Raw genomic sequence first — 26294 nt, forward strand, 5'->3', positions numbered from 1 at the left:
TTTTCATGTACAGATATTTTCATGTACGATTACCATTTTTTTTTGCTGGAATACTAATGTTAATAAATCAGAAATGTTTTAAAATGTTTTGAAGTAATAAAATGACCATGTATAACTAAGTCTGTACAAAAACTAAAAGTCCCTATGATTTTCAAAGACGTTTCTAAGACTAAAAAAACAATTAAATATAACCCTAGAATGTTGAATTCCAAAATAACGAAGTGTGGTTTTGTTAAGACACTCCTAAAAACTTTGCCATCAAGACTGCCATAACGTAATCAGCTTGACTGGAAAAGTTTAAAATAACTAACCTAAAAAAAGTTCAAGTCTGCCAAATGATGCCGTAAATGTAATGTAAAGAGAAAGAAAGAAAAGAAAAAAAAAAAAAACACACACTTATGAAACCTCTAACAGCTTGCTAACACTGTTTGGGAGGAAAAAGCCCAAAGGCTGAGCGATGCTTTCCCCCCTCCCATTTAGCTTCGGGAAGACTCACAAACAACTCAGCCCTTAAGTGTAGTGCTCGAGCTTTGCCTAGACTTTCAGGCGGGAGTTACTAACAGTGCACACGCAAAGAGGCTTGAGAAAGAATGCTTTTAAAGACACAACAGTACGTGTCACCTCATTTTAGGGTTGACAAGAAAATATGCAATTGCAAAGCTTCAAAGTTTGTTGTCATGAACAAAGACCTTGGGCTAAAATGGTCTTCATAAATAGAGGTTTACTGTATAATATTATATGCAAAAATTAGCCAAAGAGCAGTTTGATGAAGCAGACTTTGATTCATGGAGGAAAATTTAAGGATTGAAAAGATGTACTTGAACAAACAATATAATAACCTTTTTTTAAAGTAACAAAATATGCAGCTAAAGAAAATGGATAGTTCAAGCAAATACACAAAGGAAGCTTTTTTTCCTCCAAGAAGGATGATCCAACAAGGCCAAGAGTGAGCTAAATTCTCAGGACCTGGGTCTAGCTTGAACCTTGCGCCTCTAAGGCCTTGGAGACATTCTTGCTCGTGGCAAAGCTCCATTTCATTTTTCACCAGTAATGCCCCCTGCTCCAGTGGCTTACAATTAACATTCAGCGCTAGCTTGCAGGCATGGCGCTAACAAAGCTGCTTTTGTTAATTAGCCACGCATCTCAGTAGTAAATAGAGTGTTCCTATTGCCATTGAGGGTCACCTCCATCAGGAGATGGAGGGAGGGTGATGCACAAAAGAAGGCTCGGTAAACGTCTACCTTTAACCCACTCAGAGTTTGAGGGAAAAGCCTGGAACTCACTTTTTTTTTTTTTAAATAGACTCCTCATGTATGCTCTAGGATAAATGACTCAACAAATCCAGTAGGAAACCTACCAAAAGAAAGCTTAGCATCATGGAACAAAAAAGGCCATACCTTAATTTCCATCACATTGATATTTAAGAAGGTATACTCCATAAGGTACACCAGAACCATTTCCAAAAGCTTCATAACTTTTTACCACCTCTGGACTTCAGCTTGATTTAAAGTTCTTTGACACCAAGCACATGGTTTATTTCAATCAGACAAATGGAAAACCATCCTTGGTGTCTTATGAACATACACTGATAACAATGGGAAAAAAACTGGGTTATCACAAATCTGCTCACGTTGAGCTTCCCTGTCGGTGTACAACACATCCGCTTTGTAGATCAGATCACAAGGCGTTTCTTTTTTTTTTTTCAGTGCCTGATCCTTGCACAATGTGCCAAGAAACTGAACAAAGAGCTTGGCTTGCGATTTGGTGAGGGGGTCGCTGGGTACATGTTTACCTGGCCCCAAGAGACAGAATACAGTCAAGAGATACCCTTGATCAGAGGAACAAAACTCTCCGCTAACTAAGGCTGACAAAGTAAAATCTGAATATTCCTGTTACACCTGCCTCAGAAATGTCAACTAGTCCGAGAGACAGAAATACATATTTTTTTATTTTAATGTGAAGATTAAAAGACTATGGTACATCTCTAGAGGGATGTGCACAGCGGAGCCCAATATCTTCAGCCTCAGGGGTGGGGAACGGATTAAGGTAGGTTGCTTCAATGGTACATACAATCTTCTTTGTCTTTCGGCTGTTCCCTTTCAGGGGTCGCCACAGCGAATCATCTGCCTCCATCTAACCCTATCCTCTGCATCCTCTTCTCTCACACCAACTAACTTCATGTCCTCTCTCACTGCATCCATAAATCTCCTTAATGGTACATACAATACCGTTCTTAATAAAGGGTCTATCAAGTCTTGTGGAGTATAGTAAAGAAAAAAAAAATATGGATTTAGAATGGATTTTTAAATCCTGATTAAAAGAGCAGAACACTGAGCATGTGGGACCAACTTAGATGGGGACTGCGTTAAAACACATGAGTTCGTGCAACCACGCATTCATATAACTTAGGTTTTGCTTTGGAGGAGGACAAGCATTTAGATAGTTGTATCTGTTGAGATCAAGAAAGAAGGAAGAACGCCAGACGCTCCACTTTAGCAATTTTAGCAATTATTGCTAGCGCTGCTTTGTGCGTTCAGACAGCCATAAAAATCGGGGTCACTTCAGGCTGGTTATGTGAATGCAGCCTATTTAGTGAGTCATATGCCAAAAAGGCACCATTTTCACTAGTCACCTCAGGTTCTTCTTTGGCCCCGGGAAAGAGCTGAAGGTATTGATAGGTTCCTTGGAAGGTAGAAGCTTGCAGCTAAAGCGACTCGTTTCAAAGCTTTCCAAGCCACAAATAATAAAACATAACAGAACCGTTCAGGAATCTCACAAACATTTCCAAGGTTCTTTAGATCTGTGAAATCGGGCCTTTCATCTTTATCCCTATGTGCTCTGTTCTCCGTAAACATCAAACAGGTAGTAATGTCCTATACTTCCTCCTTGACAAATCTTTAACTGGGAGGGGTCTGGGTAAACAAAGCCCAGTGATGAGAGTAAAGAGACACCTCTCATGCAAAGGCACAATCCAAACACCTTTGATCATAAAAAGACACGGCACACGCCTTCAACCTTGGAGTCCGAAAAGAAAAGGATTAGCGAGAGACGTCTTTTGTCTGGTTTGCCGAAGACAAAAAAAACTGAAGAGATGCAAACAAGGGCGCTAACATCAAACTTGTGCAGCAAAACGGGTTTTAGAGTTTGAATCCAACAAGTTCTCCAAGAGCCTGGAGAACCCAAAAGGGGACAGAACAGCTTTTAGATAATAAAGACTACAATCGGTCATGAGTCAAAGAAACAAACTTGACATCAAGAAACCTGTATGAAGTCTTAAGCGTTCACATTAGCCTTCTGCCTGACCAATCACGTAACCAGATGTCAAACCACACATTAAATTTTTGTTTTCTTCCAAAAGGCGATCTCAGGTCACAGCACTAGATAAAACCCCAGTAGCATATAGATGTAACGGTGCATTCGTTTACAAGCCAATGACCTTTTTGTGACCCTGGCATGCAAAAGACAAAAAATTTTTATCAAGAAAATGTTCACAGGCTGCAATATACATGAGATATTGCTGTGATATTTCCTGGACGTGATCCGTGCTATAATTACATCTTCTCAGATTTGCCCCGCGGAGGCGATGCAGCTACAGGCAAATCTATGTCGTTGTACATATTAGGGATCTAGTTGATATTTTATTCATGCACACGTATTGAGCAGAACAATGTTATTCCTGAAGCATAGGGACTTACTGTACGGACAGTATTGTTCCCCGAGCGACTAAGGTGTGCAGGTTTCTTTCCAATATGATAAAAGGGGGAAAAGGGTCAAAGATGACGTCCCTGACTTTAACCTTGACTCGTTCAAAACAAAATCAAGTCAAATGTACGAGTCTCAGTCAATACCATAACTTAAAAGCTGAAGAGGCCAATGTCAAAATATTTTCTGCATGCGAAATTTGATGTCACAGACAGAAAGGATTCAGTTGCAGACTATTAGAGAGCGCACGGGGACCCGTATGGAGACAGCAGCATAATGCGTCTCCGTGTCAAGTTTGACACAGATTGCTGCCGAGAGATTTCTGCCACCAAATCTTACAAAAGAAAAAATATATTAAATATTAAACAGCCCCATCTGATTAAATATTAATTTGTATCCAAAATCTATGCAATTCTCCCACCATACAGGGTCTTTCTTAGTCCATGGTGCCAAATGATGAGAGGAAAACTGTCTTTTAATGCCACATATAATTGGGTTCAGGCGTAAGCAGAAACTGCAAAGCCAGTTCTCTGAAAACAGTCCTGCCAAAAGGTCAGCTCTTCTAAACGTAGCTCAGTGTAAAGGCAAGCCCAGTGAAACAAGCACACTTCTCCATGGAGATACAGCCTTTATACACTGCCTGACATCACTTCTTAAGGGTAAAATTATTGGCCAGCATCAATTATTGAAATCAATTAAGGAGATTTAAAATAACTGGAATTGGGTTAAGTACTGGCCAACACATTAACACCTGTAAGGACTGTATGAAACCTTCTTGGAAGAAATGTGGCAAAACCATGGATGGAGATCAACTTAGTAAGGATGCGTGGATTAAAAAGAAACTGATGAAAGAAATCGCATCTATATTTAATAGTGAAAAAAGAGCATTTCTACATGCAAAGTGTGATGAGAACTCCCAGGATGGGTATAAACAACCATAAGAAAACCATTTGTTATTTAGATTAATCCGAGAAAAAAAAAAAAAAAACTTCAATTTGCTAGGGAGCATAAAGATTGGACGTTGGAGCAATGGAAAAAGCTCATGTGGTCCAGATTGACCCGTTTCCATTTTCACTCATTCACTGGACACACTGACCTCCGTAATCAAAGCTACAGCCGGTCAATTGAATCTTGGAACGTACATTTTATTTCTTTTTTTGATCAAGCAGTGTTTATGATCAAGGGTCCATTTCTGGGAAGAAAATATGTAGAACATTTAAGAGTTTAATTTAATATTTGATCTCTAAAAGGGGGAAACAAATGTTGAATATTGTTAAGACAAAAATAGGAATGGAAAAACGATCACACAAAAAACAGCTATAGTACTGTCCAGCAGAGCCATGCTGCCTTGGAATTTTCATACCACTTGAAAGCATATTGCTCTGGATCTCACTGTGGCATGGACAAAGAATGGCAAATTTTCATGGCTTTGAGAGGGAATAAAATGCTCTGTGATACAATCTGGGGTAGTGTGGCATCTAGTTACAACTGATGTGCCTTCCATACCCAGCAGAAGACAACTCAGAAATCACAGATAAACATGGTGAGAGGAGGATGAGCTTTAACCTGAAATGTCCAAGATGCCAGGGTTCTCTTCAAATAAAAGAACAGCGTAGGCCAAAAAAATAGCTTTTTGTCGAAAAATCAATATATACATATATATATATATATTTTCAGCACCGCACCAAGGTCATAAATGTAAAATTATTAACTTGTCCCACACAATAAACATGTAATAATATATGTTTAACTGCAGCAAAAAAAAAAAAAAAAAAACAGCTTGTCTGATTTATTAAAATTGTACTTCGTCCCCAACAGTCTCTGGTGACAAACGAATAAACAATTAATAAAAAATTACAGTACAAGATGTTTAGAAGGCATTTGCAGTCTTAAAAAATGTCAGTGATATAAAAGTGCTTTAGTCCAGCAACACAATTCTTGTTTACGTCCCAAGACCCATATTTGAGGGCCAAATACGGAGAATTAAAAATGAATAGGAGTAACATGAAGGCGACTAGCAGTCTGCTATGTATGACGAGAGAGATCGAGTAAGAGATGCTTGTCAGCATAGACAATTCTCATGAGACGCTAAACTTCTGTTTTTCTAGCTATTTGAAACCCCAAAGAAAAAATACTCCAGATGTCAATGAACTAAAAAAAAAAAAAAAAAAAACTGGAACAAGACAAATAATGCCAAAGGGTGTGTTCTTGTCAAGCCTCTTTTCAGCAGTATGGTCCAAACAAAGTAAAAGTTCATAAGAGACAGAGTTACAGGAACATAATTAAACATGTGTCAGAATGAAAAGCAAATGACCTGTCAACTTCTTTCAAATAAAATCAATCATGCTTTAGTATTTAATTAATAGCAAGGCACTGTGGCAAGCGGTACCTACTAATCATTAAACAAAACAGGAATTACACCGACCATGAATCAATTCAAAGTGTGATTCGATACACTTCTCCTCCGTGGCAGGCTTTCATATTTGCATCATAATGGTGCCGAGTGCTTCCTGAGTCACACACACACTAAAGGTGGGGTCGCTTGAGGGGAGTTTAAGGCATCTTATCTCACTGGGGAATTTCCAGACAAATTCCATTTTCAGCTGTAAACGTGCCAATTAAAACTATGGATGTGGGAATACTGATGAGTAATGGATTCATTCCAAAGATTCATTTAGAAATAAAGTGTCTGAAAGGGAATCTTTCTCTCCTAGTCAAGCATAGCTAAACATGACAGCTGATACACCATTGTGTTCTGGGTGTGGTATAGGCCAAGTGATTAAGATGGACAGATTAAAAATAATAATTTTTCTGTATAATAATAAAAATAATGAGGAGGATTAGGCCACCAAGTTCTAACTTCTTTTCTCAACCTTCTAAAAAAAAAAAAAAAAAAAAGGTCAGAGTTCGGAGGGGCAAAAAAGTCAGAATTCAGAGGGGAAGAAAAGTCAGAATTCGGAGAGGGAAAAAGTCAGAATTCTGTGGCAAAAAAAAATCTGAATTCTGAGTAAAAGTCATAATATTCAGACAAGATATAATCCTAAAGAGTCATAATGAAACTGGAAAAAAGCCAGGATTCTAAGAATAATAATAAAAAAAAGTCAAAATTTTGAGATTAATGTCAGAATAAATCTTTTATGGTGGCCCCAATCCTCTTTTGTAGAAAGATTAATGTAATGTAAGGATATTCAATAATTTCCCCCATGGGATCAATGAGATCTACCTGTTTGCCATTAACCATGATAGTATAAAAAAGTTTTATGCTAAATCATTTGAAACCTACATGGCTCTGTACATGTGTTACAATTTCATACAACGCATCACAGTGTCAAAATATTTTTTAACTTAAAATCATGTGTACTTAGGCAGCCTGGAACAACACAGGAAATGTCCATCATGAGCGTACTGCGAACAGTGAATACTGAGCCGTTTCAGCACATTCACATTTATTACCTACACTAACTACTCTGTCAATATTTGCACATAAGGAAAGACAACATTGAAAGAATTTCTACTTGTTTGCAACACCTGCATGAGAGAGACGAGCTGTCAGTGACATAACGCTTCCGTGTCATCGGTGAAGCTTTCGTGACCCCAGTGACTGACAAACCTGGGAAAACCTATAGTCGCTTTGCATTCTGGTGTCGACTACGTCTTAACCTGCGATGACAAGTTCAATCAATAACGACTTGCTGCGTGCGTCTCACAGCTGCGTGAACACAAAAAATCCCAGTGTTGAAGCAAGCAAACACTGCATGAAAGCCTGTAGTTGTGCCTTAGGTTGTAGAGGGTGTATCATGCATACATCCTGCTTGGGATAGGAGAAGGATAAAAGAGAGGTGAAAAGGAAAAGAAAAAAGTTCAGGCAAACAGTGGAGCCTTGGTTTTCTTGGTGTGCTGTTTGTTTTCCAACAATCTCTTATTCATGCATTAAAAAAAAAAAAAAAATCTTAAATACAAATGCTAGAAATTTGATGGGAATTTGTGCTGCAAAGACTGACTCGAGTAGGTAACTCATGACACAGCAAAATGCTTTGCAAGCATTGCATGACTTTTTTTAGAACAAATTCTAGCCTGTCCTATCAAATACCAGCAACCAAACAGGGAGGGTGATGACAAGGGTTCTATGAGACACGAGAAGCCTCACACACTCACGCAATATCAGTTGAACACGCCTGGTGGAGGACGGTAGTAACAGACCTGTTCCGTATCAGAAGCCAGCTAATATTTAGCATTGTTTAGATTGGCAAGACTAAAAAGAAAGCTGCCGTCCATCCCACCCAGATAGCAGAGTTAATCCCTGTGGCATCTTTGGGATTCAGAAATTCAAATTAGATAATTTTCAGACATACCCATAGTCGGAATATAATTACAATATGACAATATGATAATTACAATAAATACATATGATATTTTTGGTATTCGGCTTGAAATACCACTCTGCACACAGAAAAATAAAGACAAGAGCAAAGGAATTTCGCCTGGGGGTATGAATTCACCTTGTTCTTTGGCTATTTTTACACCTCATAGCTCTGTGCAGAAATTCATAAAAAAAAAAAAAAAGAAAAAAAAAAAAGGTTGTCCAGAAGTACACTGTTTGGTTTACTTCCTGTAAACTACACTGGAGACTCAAAGCACATGGAGCCCACTTTGCTTAGGCTGTTAAAGACCGGTTGTTTTGATCTGCACCTGGATGGATGGCCTGTGTTCTTACCTGCCTAACACAAAGGAGATGAAATATTGCATATGGGGAAAAACACTTAGGAAGATAAAAGTCAACAAAACATGAGTTGTCTTATTTCCAATAGGAAACTGCCAGGGGTGGCTTAGTGGTTAAGGCATTGGACTGCTGATCGGAGGGTCCCAGGTTAAATCCTCTAGCACCATGAAGTTAGCACTGTTGGGCCCTTAAGCAAGGCCCTTAACACTCAACTGTATCTAATGTAAGTTGCTCTGCATAAGAGCGTCTGCCAAATGCCATAAATGTAACTGGAATACGTAAGAGCTCATTGGTTAGGGCATTGGACTACTGGTCTCAGGTCCAAAGCCCACCACTGTCGGCGACTTAAACAAGGCCCTTAAAAGATGTATAATGAGATGTACAGAATGTTCTAGTTTAAACCCAACACCATAACTGTTGGTAGCACCCTGGTAGACCCTTTCGGTGTACATAGAGCAGTGTCATTTTTTTTTTTTTATTTAGTCCAGGTTGTGTTCTTTAGAGATCCCTCCAAAAGTGAAACCCTGAAATTACTTAAGTATGCTACATGAAACATTATCAGCAACAGACATACGAGTGGTGGTGTTTTCGATTATTGCTCCTTTTTTCTTCAAGTTACCATAGTGGACCATTTGTCTACATCTAATGCTGTCTACCACATCTTTCTTTGTCACACCAACCTCCTTCATGTCCTCCCTCATCACATCCATAAACCATCATCTCTAACACTCTCCCCCCGTAGACCCCTTATCCCTCCTTTGCACACGCTGACTGCTCCTTTCAATATTTCAAAACCACATTTCATAAAAATCCAACAATTCTTTTTTTTTTTCGCCCAGTTATTTGGAAATTTAAATAGAAACATGCCTCATGAGACTATTTGTACTGGAAAACTTCTTGGTAAATGGCCACTTTTGGTGCAACCTGCAACTACCCATGAGACATCAATCAACACATAGTGTGTGTAATACTTGGAGCTGCAGGAAGCTCGTGCGCATACTGGTGCAGAGATCCCAAACTGAATTTCCATAATATGGCGAAAGCCTTAACCTCCAGCTGGTAATTATACAGCAAACAAGGGGAAAAAGTGCATGAACAGAAACAGACTGTACTTCTTCCCTACTTTCTCAGTCATGAGGAAATGTCAGAGACACACACGACATCATTCAGTGGCTGTGTTCTCTTACACCATCACTAGAAGTTTCTAAACAGGGTTCCACTTAAAAAAGTTGCGGTATAACTTCAGCCTATTCCCAGAGGGTGTGATAGCAGCTTACATCCCCTCAGCAGGCATGCATGTATGGGTCTTTGCTTACCATGTTGAGTGATGACGATGAACGCACGCACACTAACGTGACTCATGAGATACCGTGACTGATTAGCAGTTAGTATTTCAGCACCCTTAACAGGCAAGACGCATGTCAAGAAAGCACCAATTACTTAGCTGGTTGTCACGAGTACAACGCCCAAGTACTCATCAACTGCAAACGCTTCATATTAAAGGGTACACAAGGGAGGGATGACATGGACACCGCTATCAAGCCAGAGGTAAGCAGTAAAGGGTTGGAGTCACCAGAAATCACGCCCCGATACAATATCACGATAGCTAGGTGCCGAGATTATTTAATTTGTGATGCTCTAGGTGTCACAATTTTTTATATATCCTGTTTTTTTTTTGTGTGTGTGTCCTTATCGTATAGAATGCCCAGACCTGAGACAATGGTCCGGACAATAAAATTTTAGCAGAAATATTACTGACAAGGTTCAAGTCTTAGGACATCCAGTGAACCCCAACCACATTATCCCAACAATCCAGAAGACAGTGTACATGTCTGATACACATCCAGATAAAGTATAATTTAGTATACTCTGCTGTTGCTGTGCTTTATTTGCTTTAACGTGTGTAACATTCCTTGACTAGGTGTGTCCCTGGTTGCGGCAAACAAGAAAGATGGGTTAAAAAAAAAAGGCGCCACATCAAGTAGTGTCTCCTTCCACCTTGTCATTTATTTTACCCTTCGGACATGTAAATACAGCACACAGACTGAGTAAGGTGCGGTCATTTACCCTACGCTCAGGTAAAGATCTGTCTAGCTGAGCACACTGGATGTTTCAGGACATCGTAGTGCACATCAAAGAGCGCCCGAGTCGCTGTGCAGCAGGTGATGGGGTGTCGCTCGACGAGTGCCGAGTCTCTGTGTATGTAATTATGCCCAAAACAAAAAGGAACCAAAACAACTTTTTAGCAGCAGGCACTGAAAGCAATCCCAAAGCATACTAGCCTTAAGGCAAGAACTTAATATCCCCTCTTTTATCCTGGCACTTTAATGACTGTTAAATAAATTAACAACATAAATACTTCTATGCCGTTATACACCACGCATTTTAATGTGCCTGTAAGAACGATTAAGCACTATTCGGACGGGACTAGTTTTCCAAACGACGTTTGAGTTAGAATTTTTTCAGACGACGTCTGTCATTTCATGTATGCATTCGGACGGGATTAACATCTCCGTGTTTATTATGGAGGTAGGAGTGTCTGTGTTTTACATGTGGGCGTTGCACAAGACCACATGTCCAGGATGCGTGGACTGCGGATTGTGGATTAATAATAAAAAAATAATAATAAACTGTAAAAAATAAAAAAAAAATTAACATATGGTTTTATATAGAACTTCTAATAACCCACTGAAATAAATATGTTTTAATTTATTATATAATTTACATGCTATGTAATTGACTAGAGAAATGAAAGTACTCTTACCTGAAACTGATATTACAGTAGCCAGTCTTAACAATTTACATGATTTGGTTTTTCTTGATTTCATTTTTTTTATTTCTTCGCAGGGTAGCAAACACATCTACATCCATTATTGGTGCGCAAACTTGAATACCAGCGCACTAGAGATAGTACGGTAATTCATGTTGACCAAAACACAAAAGAAAACGCGTTTTTGAAAAAACATTTTCACCAATCGCAGACAGTCGCATTCGGATGGGATTAGATTTCTCAGAGGACCTCCGAGTTTGCTGAAAAACTGTAGGTAATTTGCTCTGGAATTTTTACAGAGGTCGTGTGAGAGAAAGACAGACAAGGCAGATTCGGACGGGACTAAAATCACAAAGTACGTCTGTGAAACAGAAATTTTTCCTAACCACCCCCTGTAAAACCAGTCTCGTCTGCATAGGGCTCTAGAAATGCGATTAAAAGTAACTTCTTAGAGATCCGATGAAGCAGTATAGAAAGGATAGAGATAAAGGAACACACAAGGTCAGAGTCTAATCCCGCATGTGTGGAGTGAAACTTTGCCGCAAATGCTACTTGCTGACCACAAGAAAGCCATCCTCAAATCCTATACGTCTAGATCGGATGACTTTAAACATCACGCACGGCCTATTAGTCCGGAGCTCCGCCATCCTTGAGAAGGCCATGGAGACAGAATAAAGCGCAGCTAATTAAAATCCTTGGAAACTAAAATCCTGTCCAGTTGTTTGCTCGAGGATGGAGATGACAGCTCAGACTGACTAGGACCTTACATGTAAACTATCAGTTTGTTTAAATATATAGTCACGGTATTTAATATTCCGCATTTGTTAATTGTCAGTGCTGCGCATGTTTGTGTATAGCAAAATGATTGACATCGAAAAAATTATGTGCTGCTCCCTCGTACTGTTAGTTCTCAATCAGGATTTTAAACACTGTGGGGGGTGTATGTTCAGTTCGCACACATCTTAAAACTTCGCTCCATGAATTCCATACAAACATATGGAAACATAATTAGTTGAAATAATAATTTGATATTCTTGTACCCATTAAAACTTTAAGTGCATGCTCCTTTTTCACACTTGACTCTAAATACATTTTCCTTCCGATTTGTTTTTAATAATTTGTTCAAAACACAAGCAAAGTGAATGTAGAGCCTGATTCCTTCTTGTAAAAGCTAGTAGATGTAGTAAAGCTTTTCTTTGAAAAAAAGGGGTTTTGTAAACACTAATATAATTTCCTTCTAAAATAAATAAGTTAAAAAATAAATTGTGTGTAATCTGGCTTTTTTACTAACTAGATGCACCTGCGACTTTGTTGCATGGAATTTAATTACACACCCATAAGCGCGTATTAAAAAAATTACTTAAAGTTCGGCCAAATACACCTGTGAAAACCACATTAAAATTCTTTCAGTACTTTTTATGAAAAAAAAATACTTTTTAAGTATTTAAAATACTTTTTATTTTAAACAAAAATTCCAAAAACTTCCCTCAACACCAACTTTATAGTTTTATTATATATATGGAATATTTCCCCAAGTATCAATATTAGCTCTTGATCTTAGCACTGCCTTAGCATGTCTGTGTCTTTAGGCTCTAGTAGACAGATGTGCTTTCCATGTATGCAAGGTGATTTGAATACATGCGTCTTCCAAATGTTATTAAAATGTCTTTTATACTTGGAGGTGGATTTAAAATAGAAGTCATACACAATACTAAGGATATTCCTGAGCATCAAAAACGTCCGTGTGATATTCCTGAGACAAAAGAACAAAAGGAATCATAGAAAAATGGCTTCAACAAAACAGAAGAAAACATTTGGAAAATGAAAAATGGCAAGTACCTGCCAAAATCTTTAGAGAGACACTTTAGAGTGATCACCTTGAGCGGCAGTCCTACAGGGACACCCTAATGATTTACACGTCCTAAAAACATCAGCATTGAACCCCACCTGGATGCTGTAGACGTCTCCAAGATCCCTCGCTATAATCTATGTGTTCGTCATAGAACTTATTCAACAATCTGCTCATAGTCAACATCCTTTAACACACTCTATATGGTTGTGCAAAACATACACACTTGTATTAAGGATTTACAATCATGTGATCCGAGGTCACTCAGGAGATGATCTGGTTTCTTTTCATTTAGTAAGCTTGCTCTGAAACTTTCTCCCTCATGTCATGTCAGGGGAACTTTCCATCGCAAGAAGAAGAGAAGTTAAAACTGTTAAAACCTCAGTTTTAACAGACAAACTATGCAGGTAAAATTAAATAGAATATGCTTATTTACATGAATTATACTGTTTTAATGTTCTTTAGTGTCTCAGCATCTGTGCTACTTTGTTTTTTTTTCTTCCTTTAATCCCCAAAATACTGGCAAGTAATTACAACCACAGCATTTTTATTGAAATTCAGCTCAACCTGAAGCCCTGAAGCCAGGGTGGATTCGACATCACAGGTGACAGGTAAGTCTATCTGATATACATAATATTGTACAGACATTATACCTGGGGTAAACACGTTCGCCTGCATGTGAATTGTGTCGGCTGCGAGCCACATCCAACTTCCTGAAATAGAAATTTCGCCCGTCTCTGCATTTTATTGACATTTCTGTCATACCAGACACTTATTTACATACCTGTACATTTAACATACATTTCACTTGTCAACTTTGACGCAGTACAGGTCCCCATTTAACTGGAAATTCTGTTTGGATTTGTTCTATTTTATAAGGGAATTAAATAAAAGAATTACACTGCGATACCATAACGCACATATGCCCTGCTTTTTCATTATTGAGTCAGTAATTATACAATGATCCTAGAATTTAAGTTATAAGTACTCTCGTCTCACTCATTCTCTATATTTTCGCATATTCTGTGCAGGGTCATGGGAAGCCTGGAGCCTATCTCAGGGGACTCGAGGTACTAGGCAGGGTACACCCTGGACAGAGTACCAATCTACTGAAGGGCACACAAGCACACACTCACTGTGGCCTATCTGGAAATGCCAGGCAAAGTTAAAATCTGCCTGTCTTTGGACTGAGGAAGGAAACCTACCACACACTGGGAGAACATGTTAAGGCCACGTACACAGACCCGAGGCGTAAATCGAACCCTCTACCCTGGAGGTGCGAGGCCACAGTGCTAACAACTACACCAACGTGCAACCGGTTCAAAGAAGAATTATCAGATTATTTCAAACTTATGTATACCACAATGATGGTTGAATTCTTTATATATTAATTTTATGATGCACATTTTTGAGTGACTGAATGCACATTTTTTCTGCTTCATTAAACCCAGGGATAGTCGTAGCAACTACCACAAGCTGATAATTTTTTTTTTTTTCTAAATCGCAAAAAAAAAAACTGAAAACTGCATTTTCTGGTTTACACTCTACCAGACCCAATTAGGCTGTAGATTATAATACATCAGGTACACTAATACTAATAATCTCCTCCGCTCTAACAAATTTAGACCCAGAATTTATCTTTTACAGAACTCCAGTGCTTCTGGGTCAAAGAGAAAGTATGGAAAAGTATCAAAAGAAAAGTTTTGCTATCATGACAACACAACTACATGTCACATCGATCCACTGAAATAAACGCCATACATTGCTATTTAATAAAGTAAAACCGTTTATGATCTAGTTAGGATTTCTATACTGAGATGTTTGACATTTTTGGAAGGAGGATCTAGAGTTAAAATACTTTCCCGGCAACTGAAAGGATTAACGTAGTGAACAAGGACGGTTCCACTTGACCATGAAGACGGTCTTAGACTTGGTTGATTTAGGCAGATTTTCTTCAAGGACTCTTGACTGCAGTCACATGGACTGAAATTCCCACAAACAGCCTTCAATAATGAAAGATGACTCCATATTAAACACTTAAACACCTCCTCATGTTATAGTAAACTTGCAGCCTCCTAACATTCAGTATTACTGCAGATCTCTGCTATCTGATATTTATCTATTGAATTTGGTTCCTCTCAAGGTTTCTTCTTTCAAGGGAGTTTTTGCCTTACCACCGTCTTCCTCGGCTTGTTCATTAGGGGACACACTGATAATAATGATTTAAACATATTTCCTTACATTTTTCATTCCCATTTGGGTTTTTGATTCTGTAAAGCTGCTTTGTAAAAAATTATCATTGGTAACAGTGTTACAGTAAAACTGAATTTCTCACTAATATGAGGATCTACAGTATATACGCTGTTCACAGATGCTATATTAGATGTGAATGTAACTCATTTGTCTTGCAGATGTTTCACAAATAAATAAGTAAATAATGAATTAAACAAAAAAAGTACTTTTCAAATTTAAATTTCATTTATAGTCAGATAATAACAAGACATAAGTAAAATAATAATAATAATTTCTGGCTGAACTAATTGCTGTAGTGTAATAAAAATAAAGCACCTTTACACAGATATTAGAGATGGAGTTACGCATTGCGTTCCTTTAGTGAGGCAAATCAATGTATCTAATAATAAAAGAAAAACATAAATGTTTACATTTGATGCTGCTCTGGTTGTCGAGGAATAAATCAGAGAAATCTGTGTACAGTTGAAGCGAGTGAGGTGAGCTGCTTCCTGCCCCCGAGGGCAGAACGTGACGTTTCAATCACGACCTTCTCTAAATTACAGAGCACGTCCGTGTGCCTTAATGGAGTTCAGGCCGGGGCTGATGAGAGTGCTGGCTATTACTCTGATATTCTAAAGGCATGGATGGCATTTGTGCACGAAGCGACATCATAGCGATGAAAGTAGCTCGCTGATTGCTGTGCAACTGAACATGCTGCTTTACAGTCTCTCTCTCTCTCTCTCTCTCTTTATTTTTGTCTGGCAAAAGCTTTTAGTAGGGAAAAGAGAGAGAGTAAAAAAAAAATAAAATCAAAGCAGCACAGCAGACATTTCTAAGCTCCGCAGCAGGAGAGGAATGCAAACGAGTCGGTTAAGAAGCAGAGAATAAGCTCCCTCTTGCTCGATCCGTCCGTCTAAAAAAGCACGCCGTGAGAGGGCCACACAGAGTGTTTGTGTTTGCGTAATGCGCAATGAAACTCCATTGGGCGTTCGGCGGAGTCGTGCCAGCGCTGTAGCGGCGCTTCATCTGTCTCGCTGCGAGTGAACAAAACAATACAGGAATCGCGGCGCTGCCTAAGGCTCGTTAATGCCACAGGAGCGCTTAAGCTGAGCCGAGGTTAACCTCAGGAGAGACAGCGCTTTTGTAAACGCACGCTCGTTACTCAGCGCGTTATTAGCTACGGCGAGCAGAGACTCTGACTATTCACAACAGTGCTCTGACAAACTGCTCACTGTTAGGGTCGCACTCTCTGCTCTGACTGAAGCGTACTGTACTTCAAACACTCCAGTTACAAAGAGCTGACTTAAGGCTTTAAATATAATTTATGTAACTTAATTTATGAAGAGGGAGTTTATACTGTGTTATTCCTATTAAAATAAACTACATTATACAACAGTTACTTCCGACCGAGCTATCCTATTGGACGAGAGGCGTTCCATGAGTGGTGATAATGCAGCATGGGTGAAGTCCGTACAGTCCTCAGTACTAAGTAGAGCAGCTACATTTGCATCTTTATTTAGCTACCTGCCAAAAAACAAAAAGACACTAATAAATCTGATCAATTCACAGTCAAGTTACGAATTTCAGCAGGTATGAACGGACTGCGGATCTACGAACTTTCGAAATACAACATGGAAATGGTCTAAAAACTGTGTATTGCTCTAATGATGCATTTCACTGAGACTTGTAGAGCCCAAAACCAAAGAAAACAACCCTTAAAATTCTTTCCAGTATGGTCTCTTTAGCCCTGCTCACTAGAGATCGGTTGGAAAAATAAATAAATATAAATAAATATTGATTCAGTTATGTATCGTGTTTATTTCATGCGGCAGTTCATCTCCACACTGACCCTAAAATCGATTTCCAAAATAAAAACTTTTAGTTTCTATATGTAAAATATTCACACACTGTAAGGCTGCACAGGACAAAATCTGAAAAAACAAATAAACAAATAAATAAATCTAGTCGAGTCTAGTAAATAAACCCCTCGAGTTCGCAGCCTCGTCGTTTATAAATTTTTCCTTACAACCCAACTAACAATTGTTTGCAGAAACCCCCGCAATTTCGTAGAAACCGCAAATATCCTAGACATTACTTTTAATGTTTTTTTTCGTGGCAATATATTATTTTTTACGTTTTAACACTAAACTATTAAGAACAATATAATTTACTATTTTTGCAACATTAATATTAACATAAATTCAGAAAATTCTCATTATAAAATATAATACTGTATACAGTATTAATAATACAGAACACAAAAGCGACTAAAGAGGTCACGGCTTGAGACGGTAAATTATTACCACATTCACCCTACAGTATTCATACCAAAGAAAATTACGGCACATAATAAAGAAAACACGCAAACATGAATTACAGAACATATTGGGGTAACATCGGTATTTTACATTTTAGCACTGCGGGAGTACTCAGTATACGGGTTTTACCTTTATATTCTCTCCTAGGAGTAATGTATTAAGCTGGGTTTGAAATGAAATTAAAAGTGTTTTGGGGGGCATATTTAGGGTTTGAGCTATAAAAATATGCATCCAAAATTTCGAGGGTTGACTATATCAATCTGGGATATTTATAAAATTGTGATAGTAAGAAACACAAATCAAATCAGCACCTAGTGTCATGATAATACCATATCACATGATCCCCAATGATTCCCGTCCCTATTGCTCGAAGTATCAACAATACCCACAGCAGCACTTTTTGGTTTTTATACCAGTTAAAAAAAATAAAAAAAATAAAAACACACAAAGTTCCATGATGCAAGTGGTAACGTAAAAATGTGTAAATAAAGCGACTGACCTGGTTAATAGAATTGGCCATACATGAAGAGAGACCTGTCCCAACTGTGGCCAGAACGAAAGTGAAGGGGTCAAAAGGCACTGGAGCCATGGCGTATCCCGCCGCCGCTGTCGTGACCACGAGGCCTGAGGAAGATCAAGAAAACAGGCTTGGATGTAAAACAGACATCTATCCATCAATCAGTTTCCATTTAAGTAACATTTCAACTAAAGAGACAAATCAGAATAAATTCATGTGTAGATTTGTATTTTTTTTTTAAATACCTGTAAGTCTAATTTTAGAGAGCCGAGCATAGATCCCCGGTAAGTCTGAGTAGTTCGTGTGCAGTTCCTTCCACTGCCGGGCCTCTATGCGAGCCTGTCTGACCGCCTCTGGTTCGTCGTCAGTGCTCTGGACCGCAGCATCAGGCACAGGCTTAAGGTCAGGGATCTCCTGAATCTGCACGAGAACCACGTCATCTTTTTCCTCCAGATCTTGCTTCGGCCTGGCTCGCTGGCACAGAACACCGCTCACCTTCACATACTGGGGGTCAAATATTTAGGAAAAAGACATTGATTAAGATAAAAAAAAAATCTAATATAAGGAATATTCCTATTATGAAAGAACAAGCCAATTAGATTTCCCGCTATTGTGATCACGAGACTCTCATTCCAGGTAAATCTTCATTTCTCTGTCCATTTCTACCAATCTCTAAAGACAATTGTAAAAAGCTACAGTAAATAAAGCTAGACTACCATGTTGCAAAAAAATGCAAACCTGGCCTTCTTCTTCTCTAGGTTAGCTGTAAGCAGGTCTTTAACTGTTAAAGGCTAACCTGTCGCTTGAGGAAGTGCAGGTGTTGGAAGGTGATCCATGGTGCTGGATCGCTCCTGCAGAGCTGCACCAGTGTCCGGACACTCCGCTGATTTGTGGGCGCTTTTATTAAAAGTGTTGAGTTCACGGTGGCACCAATCAGACCTGCAGGATTAAATAAAACTGACATTTACAGCCTGCATGGAGCAAGTTTTGGTGCAAATTCTACTTGTACTGTATCATAATGTAAACGTATTATTTAACACTTAAAAAAGTCATAATGTAAATGTACAAGGATGTCAAACTAGGACCTGTGATGAAATTTCTGCTGATTGAAGGCGCAAAACTGACTGACGGTTAGAGAAAACATCAAGCACAGTACGGTAATGAGACTCTGATCTGCAGTTAAACATCTGAATGGTGCAAAGATTTTAGAGAAGACCATGAATGGTGAATCCGGATGGGGTGGATCATTTAACAAGTGAACCGCTCTCAGCAAAAAAACAGACTGGTTTGGTCACGAAAGGTGTTCTGATTTTGCAAAACAATGCACCACTCTTACATTACAAGAACTCGGCAGGGAGTTACTGCCATATCCCCTGTACAGTCCTAGCCTCGCTCCAAAACATTTCTACATGTTTGGGTCATTAAAGGAGTTCCTGGTAGGCCGGCGTTTCAGATGTGAACCAGGCAGTCTGATCATGGCTCATGAAAACTTTCTACCTAGATGATATCTAAGCACTAGGGAAACACTGGGATAAGTACATTAGTGTAGCAGGGGATTACGGAGATTGTTGCAAAAAACCTTTCTATAACTTTGTTGCTAACGTATTTGCTTAATTGTCTATTTGTTCATGACATCATCGCACTTGATTCTCACGAGAACTGTAAACATGCTGACATTTTGTTGGTGTTAGTCGAATTGGAATGAATTGAATAATAGCGCGAACAAAAATCTCCTAAATGTGGAAACATTTCACTCAGGCAGAACTCGCGAGTCTGCTCGAGTGATTGGGCAGAATCAGATGGAAAGACTTTGTGCTGGAGGGGGGCGTGGCCGAGCACCGCTTTGTAAAAGGTCATGTTGGTGGGAAAGGATTTACACCTGAAGAGAAGGCGAAAGTAAGAGAAGGTAATATAGTTAAACCATATCTTAAATTTTTGTCCAACAACATCATTTCAAACATTGCAATATTATCCGAGTGCAATTTGTTTGAAAGTGTATGTATTGTATTGTTGTTCTTTTGTATTTATACACTGTACTGTCCCTACTTTCTATCTGCACATTTCTCTATGCTGCCGTGACAAAGAAATTTTTCCTCTGTAGGACGAATAGAAATATATCTAATCTTATAATTACTGACTGTCTGTTGCTGTGAGTCAGGTTTTATTTCCAGTTCTCTTCAATTAACCATTTTAAATAAGACTCTCTTTCTCTCACACACACCTATGTCCTATTGCTATACTGTATTTTGAGTTCTGCTTGCACGTTTTTCCCCACGCGCACACACCCACTCACTTTGCATGACTCCGCCCCCACCACATGGCCACACCCCTTCATCATGGTGTCAATCTCAGTTTTCAATGCATTTCAACTTCCACACATCATATTTAATTAACTACACTTTAATTGCTAATTAGATTTTATTACTGCTACTGGGCTTTTAGATTTTGGATCATCATTTAAGTAATTACATAATTAATGACATTTTAATTTTTATTATCCTGATTTTATTATTTTTATTATCCCAATTTGACTTTAACAAATCCGTAAGGGACAATCTGAGCTGCTGATGCATTTTATTCTGTGAGAGTAAATGTTACAATTATTATTATTAATGCAATATCAGTATCATGGTCATGAGGGGTTTCATCAGGTCAACACGTACAGCGAACCAAGAAGCTCCTATAAATAAACACCCCCCCACAGACATAGACCTGCAGTGTCTCCTAACTGGTGTTTAGGCTGTGTGTGTGTGTGTGTGTGTATATAGAGAGAGAGAGAAAGAGAGAGAGAGATTACTGGTAAAGATCTTAGATTGAGGAAATGTGAACTGCACATATATTAGCAAGCTCATCAGCTAAAATAAAACCACTACATGACAAAAATACATTCCTAACATTACCAGGGACATTGGGATAACTGCCTTAAATAATGAAATCACTACATGCTACTATTTGAATTTAGTATACTAAATATGAAGCTTATATATCTTACATTTAAATGTAAATGTCATAATTCTCCTAACAATACACGCTGTAAGGTCAGCGAGGGCTGAAGTCCAAATCGCTCCTCCCTTCCTACAGCCGTGCACTAAATCCACTAAGGAATAATGCCTTGTAGGGGCCTATGTAGTGCACTACTGCACCCTGGGAACGCGGTTAGAAGTCCGCCCCAAACCGGATCACTACACTGCAGGCTAGTGTGTTAGCTGCACGCGCTAACCCCCACAATACGGAGGCTAAGCTAACCGGCAAACACCAGCTATACAAGTCCTTTAAACGTTTCCACACACACGCCGCGGCATCACACCCGGACGCGCGCCCACCTGCTGCGCGGCTACACGGCGTTTTAAACATCTTCTCCGCGCTCTGACCCGCCGCCGCCGGTGTCCTCCTCACGCGCTGTACGCCGCCATCTTAACCTCCAAGCGAGAGGTTGCTTCCGGTCACGTGACTAACCTAAAAAAAAAAAAAATCTAACTAGCGAGCGCGTCTGCAAGATTATGGGGGAAAAAAAGACGTTTGCACAAGTATCATGTAATTAAATTAAATTGTATGTATTTGAGTTTAATTACAAAAAATATAGTAAAACTGAAGCGCTTGTATTGTTGTTTTATTATAATTTGTTATCGATTAATATAATAAAAATTATTTTGTGATAAAATAAAAAATAAATAATTAAATTGTATTAAATAAAAAACATTATTATTATTATTATTATTAATAATTTTTTTTCTTTTATTATTATTATTATATTTAAAATTATAATATTATTATTAAAAATAATGTAATACATTAAATAATGTAATGTAGTATTCAAATAAAAATAAATTAAGGTTTGGTTATTATTGAAAGAATTTTTATGATCATTTTAATGATGTTGGCAAAACAGTACACATGCGCAATTGAGTAAAAAAACTAATTTTAAATAAAAAAAAGTGCAGCAGATTCATTATAATTGTTGTTTTTGTTCTTGTCATTAAATAAAAAATAAAGTATTAAAAAATCATCGATATTAATATCAATTGATATTAGCAGCACAGTAAACCTGAGGCAGCTTTGTTATCATTTTATTAATCCATGTCTTTGGACTGTGGAAGGAAACCGGAGTACTCGGAGGAAACCCACCAAGCCCAATCAAAAGTGCAGACATCAAAAAGAAGCACATACAAATACATATAAATTAAAAGGAGAACATACAAACCCTCACACACACAGACCCGATGCAGGAATCGAACCCTCAACCCTGGAGGTGTGACGCAACACTCTGGACGCTGACCACTGTCAAGGAAAATAGTTCTACATAAATGAATAAATTCGTGATGATGATGAGGATGATGGTGATGATTGTTATGACCAGTGTTGGGGGACGTAACGTTTTTAAGTAATTAATTACATTACAAAATGACTGTCATCGCAGCCTGACTTTGGATAAGCGGTTCAAGATGGATGGATGGATGGATGGATGGATGGAATTACTGTCATTAAAAAGTAATCAGTTACATTACAGCGTTACTTTCTGATAAAAGTAACTAGTTAGAGTCCTTTTCCATTGCAGAAAATGAAAACTCCTTTGTGATTCCTCATGCATGTTGTTTTAGTCAAGACCTTTCAAATTATTATACCACCATCACTCAGCGAAGTTTGGCCCATAATCTGTTAACTACTAATAAACTTATCTCACCTACATAAGTAGGGTTCATTATGATTCCGAGTACGTTTCCATTTTTCCGTACATCGGCCCTCGCAGACCTTGCAGGACTACGCGGACGCCGGGCGGTCACTCGCAGCGGTTCACGGTGCCTAACACGGCTTTTCACCTGTGTGTCAAACCGCATAGGTGAGATAGGGGTATAACAGCAGGAATAACAGAGGGGGGCAGGATATCGGGGGCGGGGCTTGTACACACACAATAACGGAATGACTGCTGTCTGGCTCACGGATTACATAAATTGTCCAAGAAAACCATACTTTTTTTAAGGCCTGATCATAGTCCGTGATTAGACTTGATGAGACTTTCCAATCATAAACTGTTTTTATTTGCCAGAGTCTTGTTTTTTTCACTGCTGCACTAAGTTTGATCAGTATCAAAGCCTGAATAGTTAAGTGGGCTATAAATTCTGTTTTCACCGAGCCATGCTTTATTCAGTTCTTCATAGTCACGATGCCAACTCATAATTAATAGAAACTCATTTCCAGCATGCTAGATTAAGTGCGTGAGCTTTTTCAGACTCCATATCCCCACCTTGGCGTTTCTACACAACCTGATTTAAAGGCTGTGATCTTGCAGCTATGTTACTTTTCCTTTCTCGCTTTATCCATCGCTGCATTACAGTGGCCCATCGTTGGGTTATCTGAAATCTGGGCTGCCAGACAACCCCTGTCGCTTGCCAATAAATCTGTGTCGTGGATGGGATTCGTTTAACTCTAAATTGCCATCTCATTCAATGTCTGGCCCTTTGCCTTCATGCCCTTGCCTGTCCTCTGTGTGGACAGTTATTTATGTGTGTGATCACGCTGGTGGCCAGACCTGCCAATGGACCGCTTGCTGATTGCTTCGACTTTGTCTTTCGGGTGGACTCCTGCCGTGCCGATACACACTCATGTGGCGTGTAGGATCAGATCAGCTGCATCAGCTGTGTGTAGGATCAGATCAGCTCTACAGTAGTACTGTCATTTTTTAACTGTTTACATCACTGTTTAAATTAACTTAAGAAGAAATCCCAATATTTTTGTCCAAGGACTAGTACATTATACAACAGTATTGCACTCACTCACTTTAATTGGAACACCTGTACACCTCTTCTTCTTTGTCTTTCGGCTGTTCCCTTTCAGGGGTCGCCACAGCGAATCATCTGCCTCCATCTAACCATGTCTTCTGCATCCTCTTCTTTCACACCAACTAACTTCATGTCCTCTCTCACTACATCCATAAATCCCCTCTTTGGTCTTCCTCCAGACCTCCTGCCTGGCAGTTCCAACCTCAGCATCCTTCTATAGAAATAGTCACAATCTCTCCTCTGAACTTTTCCAAACAACCTCAATCTAGCCTCTCTGACTTTATCTCCAAAACATCTAACATGGGTTGTCCCTCTGATGAACAAATTCTTGATCCTATCCATCGGAACACCTGTACACCTGCTCATTCATAATATAATGAATAATAAGAGGGGTGTTCATGTCAAACCAGGACTTTTGATTGTGCAGAATAACAGAAAACAGTTATGACAAGAAAAACCTTTATTCCTCTGTATAATCTCTTGCTACTAATTAATGCACTTATCCTAGCGTTTCACTATTGCTTGGATACCATCAAGGTTTCGCATGATCAGACTGCCTGCTTCACATCTGAAACGCTGGCCTCCCAGGAACTCCTTTATTTTAAGGATCAGGCTGTCCACCCGTTGCATGTTCACGGGAACGACTGCAGTATACGTCTGTCATTCACGGACATGCTGCCATCTTTATAACCTTTGCACCATCACTGCTAACCCCTTACCGACATGATTTTCTGTGCTGTGTTTCTTTAAACCTGATTGGTTGATTAACTAATTGCAGGAATAACACAGGTACAACTGTTCCTATTATAGTGATTTATTTCTCTGTGAGTGGGACACACATGCCCCTTACGTTTCTTGTTTTTATACTTCGGTTTAGATGCATGTTTTCATTTTTTTTTACACACGGCTTCTTTACTCCTTGCGCTTTTTACGATCCCGGCATCTCCGCCGTGAATAAGAAGAGCACAGGCATCCCATTTCCCTGATTCATCTCGTTCATTAGAGTGGCTTCCTGCCCAGCCCTTCGCTCTCGTCAGATTACACCCAGTAATCTCACGCAGCCATCCAGATGCAGGCCTGATAAATGTCAACGATGCCCAGCAGCCCCGGGCAATAACAAACCCGCAGGCTCCCGCTCTCCTACAGAATGCCATTACAGCCTGTGCAGTTAGATTTGATTTCAGCTCTGACCTCTGTGACCTCTTTCTGAGGGAAGGTTTTGATGTGCATGCTGAAAGGTATTGTTTGATTTATCAAATCTCATCGCGGGGTAAAAAGGTGAACTACGCCCTGTCTGTTCCAGCACACAGATGGTCGTGAGCGTCCTTGCAACGTCGCTGTTTGTAAACTGTTTGTGCACGTGTTTACATGCACACGTTTGCATTAGTGTAAATGTGCTGACGTTGTGCAGAGTGTGAACAGATGCAACGTGCGGACATGGACGAAAAACGGATAAGGGGGTGTTTGTCAGGAAAGGAACACACAAAGTCTCTGTTTATTAGTGTGTGTGAGAGAGAGACAGAGAAACAGAAAGACAAAGAGGAAGAGAAAGAGAGATTGTATTAGAGGTGTGTGTGTGTGTGTGTGTGTGGGTCAGATCTTGGATCCTGCTGGAGCTAACAAAAAAGGGGGAAAAAAAGTTGCAGGATTTTTGGTTTCTTTTTTTTACATGCTATGTTCAAGTCAAACTGGGACTTATGATGAGATTTCTGTTGAATGAAGGCGTAAAAGTGTTTACAGAAGACTTCAAGAGAAATGCAATAATACATTTGAATGGTGCGAACATTGAGTCTGTGTCTGTGGGGTCCGTGAAGGACGATTTCGGCCGAGATGACTCGAAGCCCACTGCAGTCAATATTTAGTGAATATTTAGTAAGTGGAACATCTGATCCTAAAATTAAAATTATACAATAGATATAACAACTTGTTGCCAACTTGTGGAAGAGACACATCTGTCTGTGGGAACTGTACATGCAATCATTCACCAGCACCACTTGCACATTACAGAAACTTGGCTGGCAGTTATTGCCACATCTCCGTACAGAAGTTCCTGGGAGGCCAGCGTATGTATTTGTGTCTTCTTCTTTACTCCTTTTGATGTCCGCACCTTTGATTGTGCTTGGTGGGTTTCCTCGAGGTACTCGGGTTTCCTCCCACAGTCCAAAGAAGTGGAAGTGGTTTGGGCTGTTAAAGAAGTTCCTAAAGCTTTCCTAAAAGAAGTTTCTGGAAGGCCACTGTTTCAGACGTGAAGCAGACACGAAGTCCGATTATGGCTCAGGCATGAATATATGAATATATACTGTATTACATAATCACATCAAAAATGTATGCCACACATATGAGCTTTATCTTTTTATTTTTTTTCTTCCTTCCCTCCTTTCTTTTTTAGTAAGAGTGCAGTTTTAACAG

The 26294-nt window shown here is 39.1% G+C and overlaps 1 protein-coding gene across 1 annotated transcript in view; it reads right to left on the minus strand.

The window, feature by feature from the left end:
* Window positions 1-21548, minus strand: part of LOC128541714 (protoheme IX farnesyltransferase, mitochondrial) — a 47592-nt gene extending 26044 nt beyond the window's left edge. Inside the window, exons 1-4 of the mRNA XM_053512266.1 lie at window positions 21432-21548; window positions 18905-19047; window positions 18354-18612; window positions 18091-18215 (exon numbers count right to left, since the gene is read on the minus strand). Coding sequence (XP_053368241.1) covers window positions 18091-18215; window positions 18354-18612; window positions 18905-19047; window positions 21432-21462 — 558 coding nt within the window. The 5' untranslated portion in view covers window positions 21463-21548. The remainder of the gene's footprint in view (window positions 1-18090; window positions 18216-18353; window positions 18613-18904; window positions 19048-21431) is intronic.
* Between the last annotated feature and the right edge of the window lie 4746 nt (window positions 21549-26294).

Source organism: Clarias gariepinus, chromosome 14 (genome assembly GCF_024256425.1).
Source record: "Clarias gariepinus isolate MV-2021 ecotype Netherlands chromosome 14, CGAR_prim_01v2, whole genome shotgun sequence".
NCBI lineage: Eukaryota > Metazoa > Chordata > Actinopteri > Siluriformes > Clariidae > Clarias > Clarias gariepinus.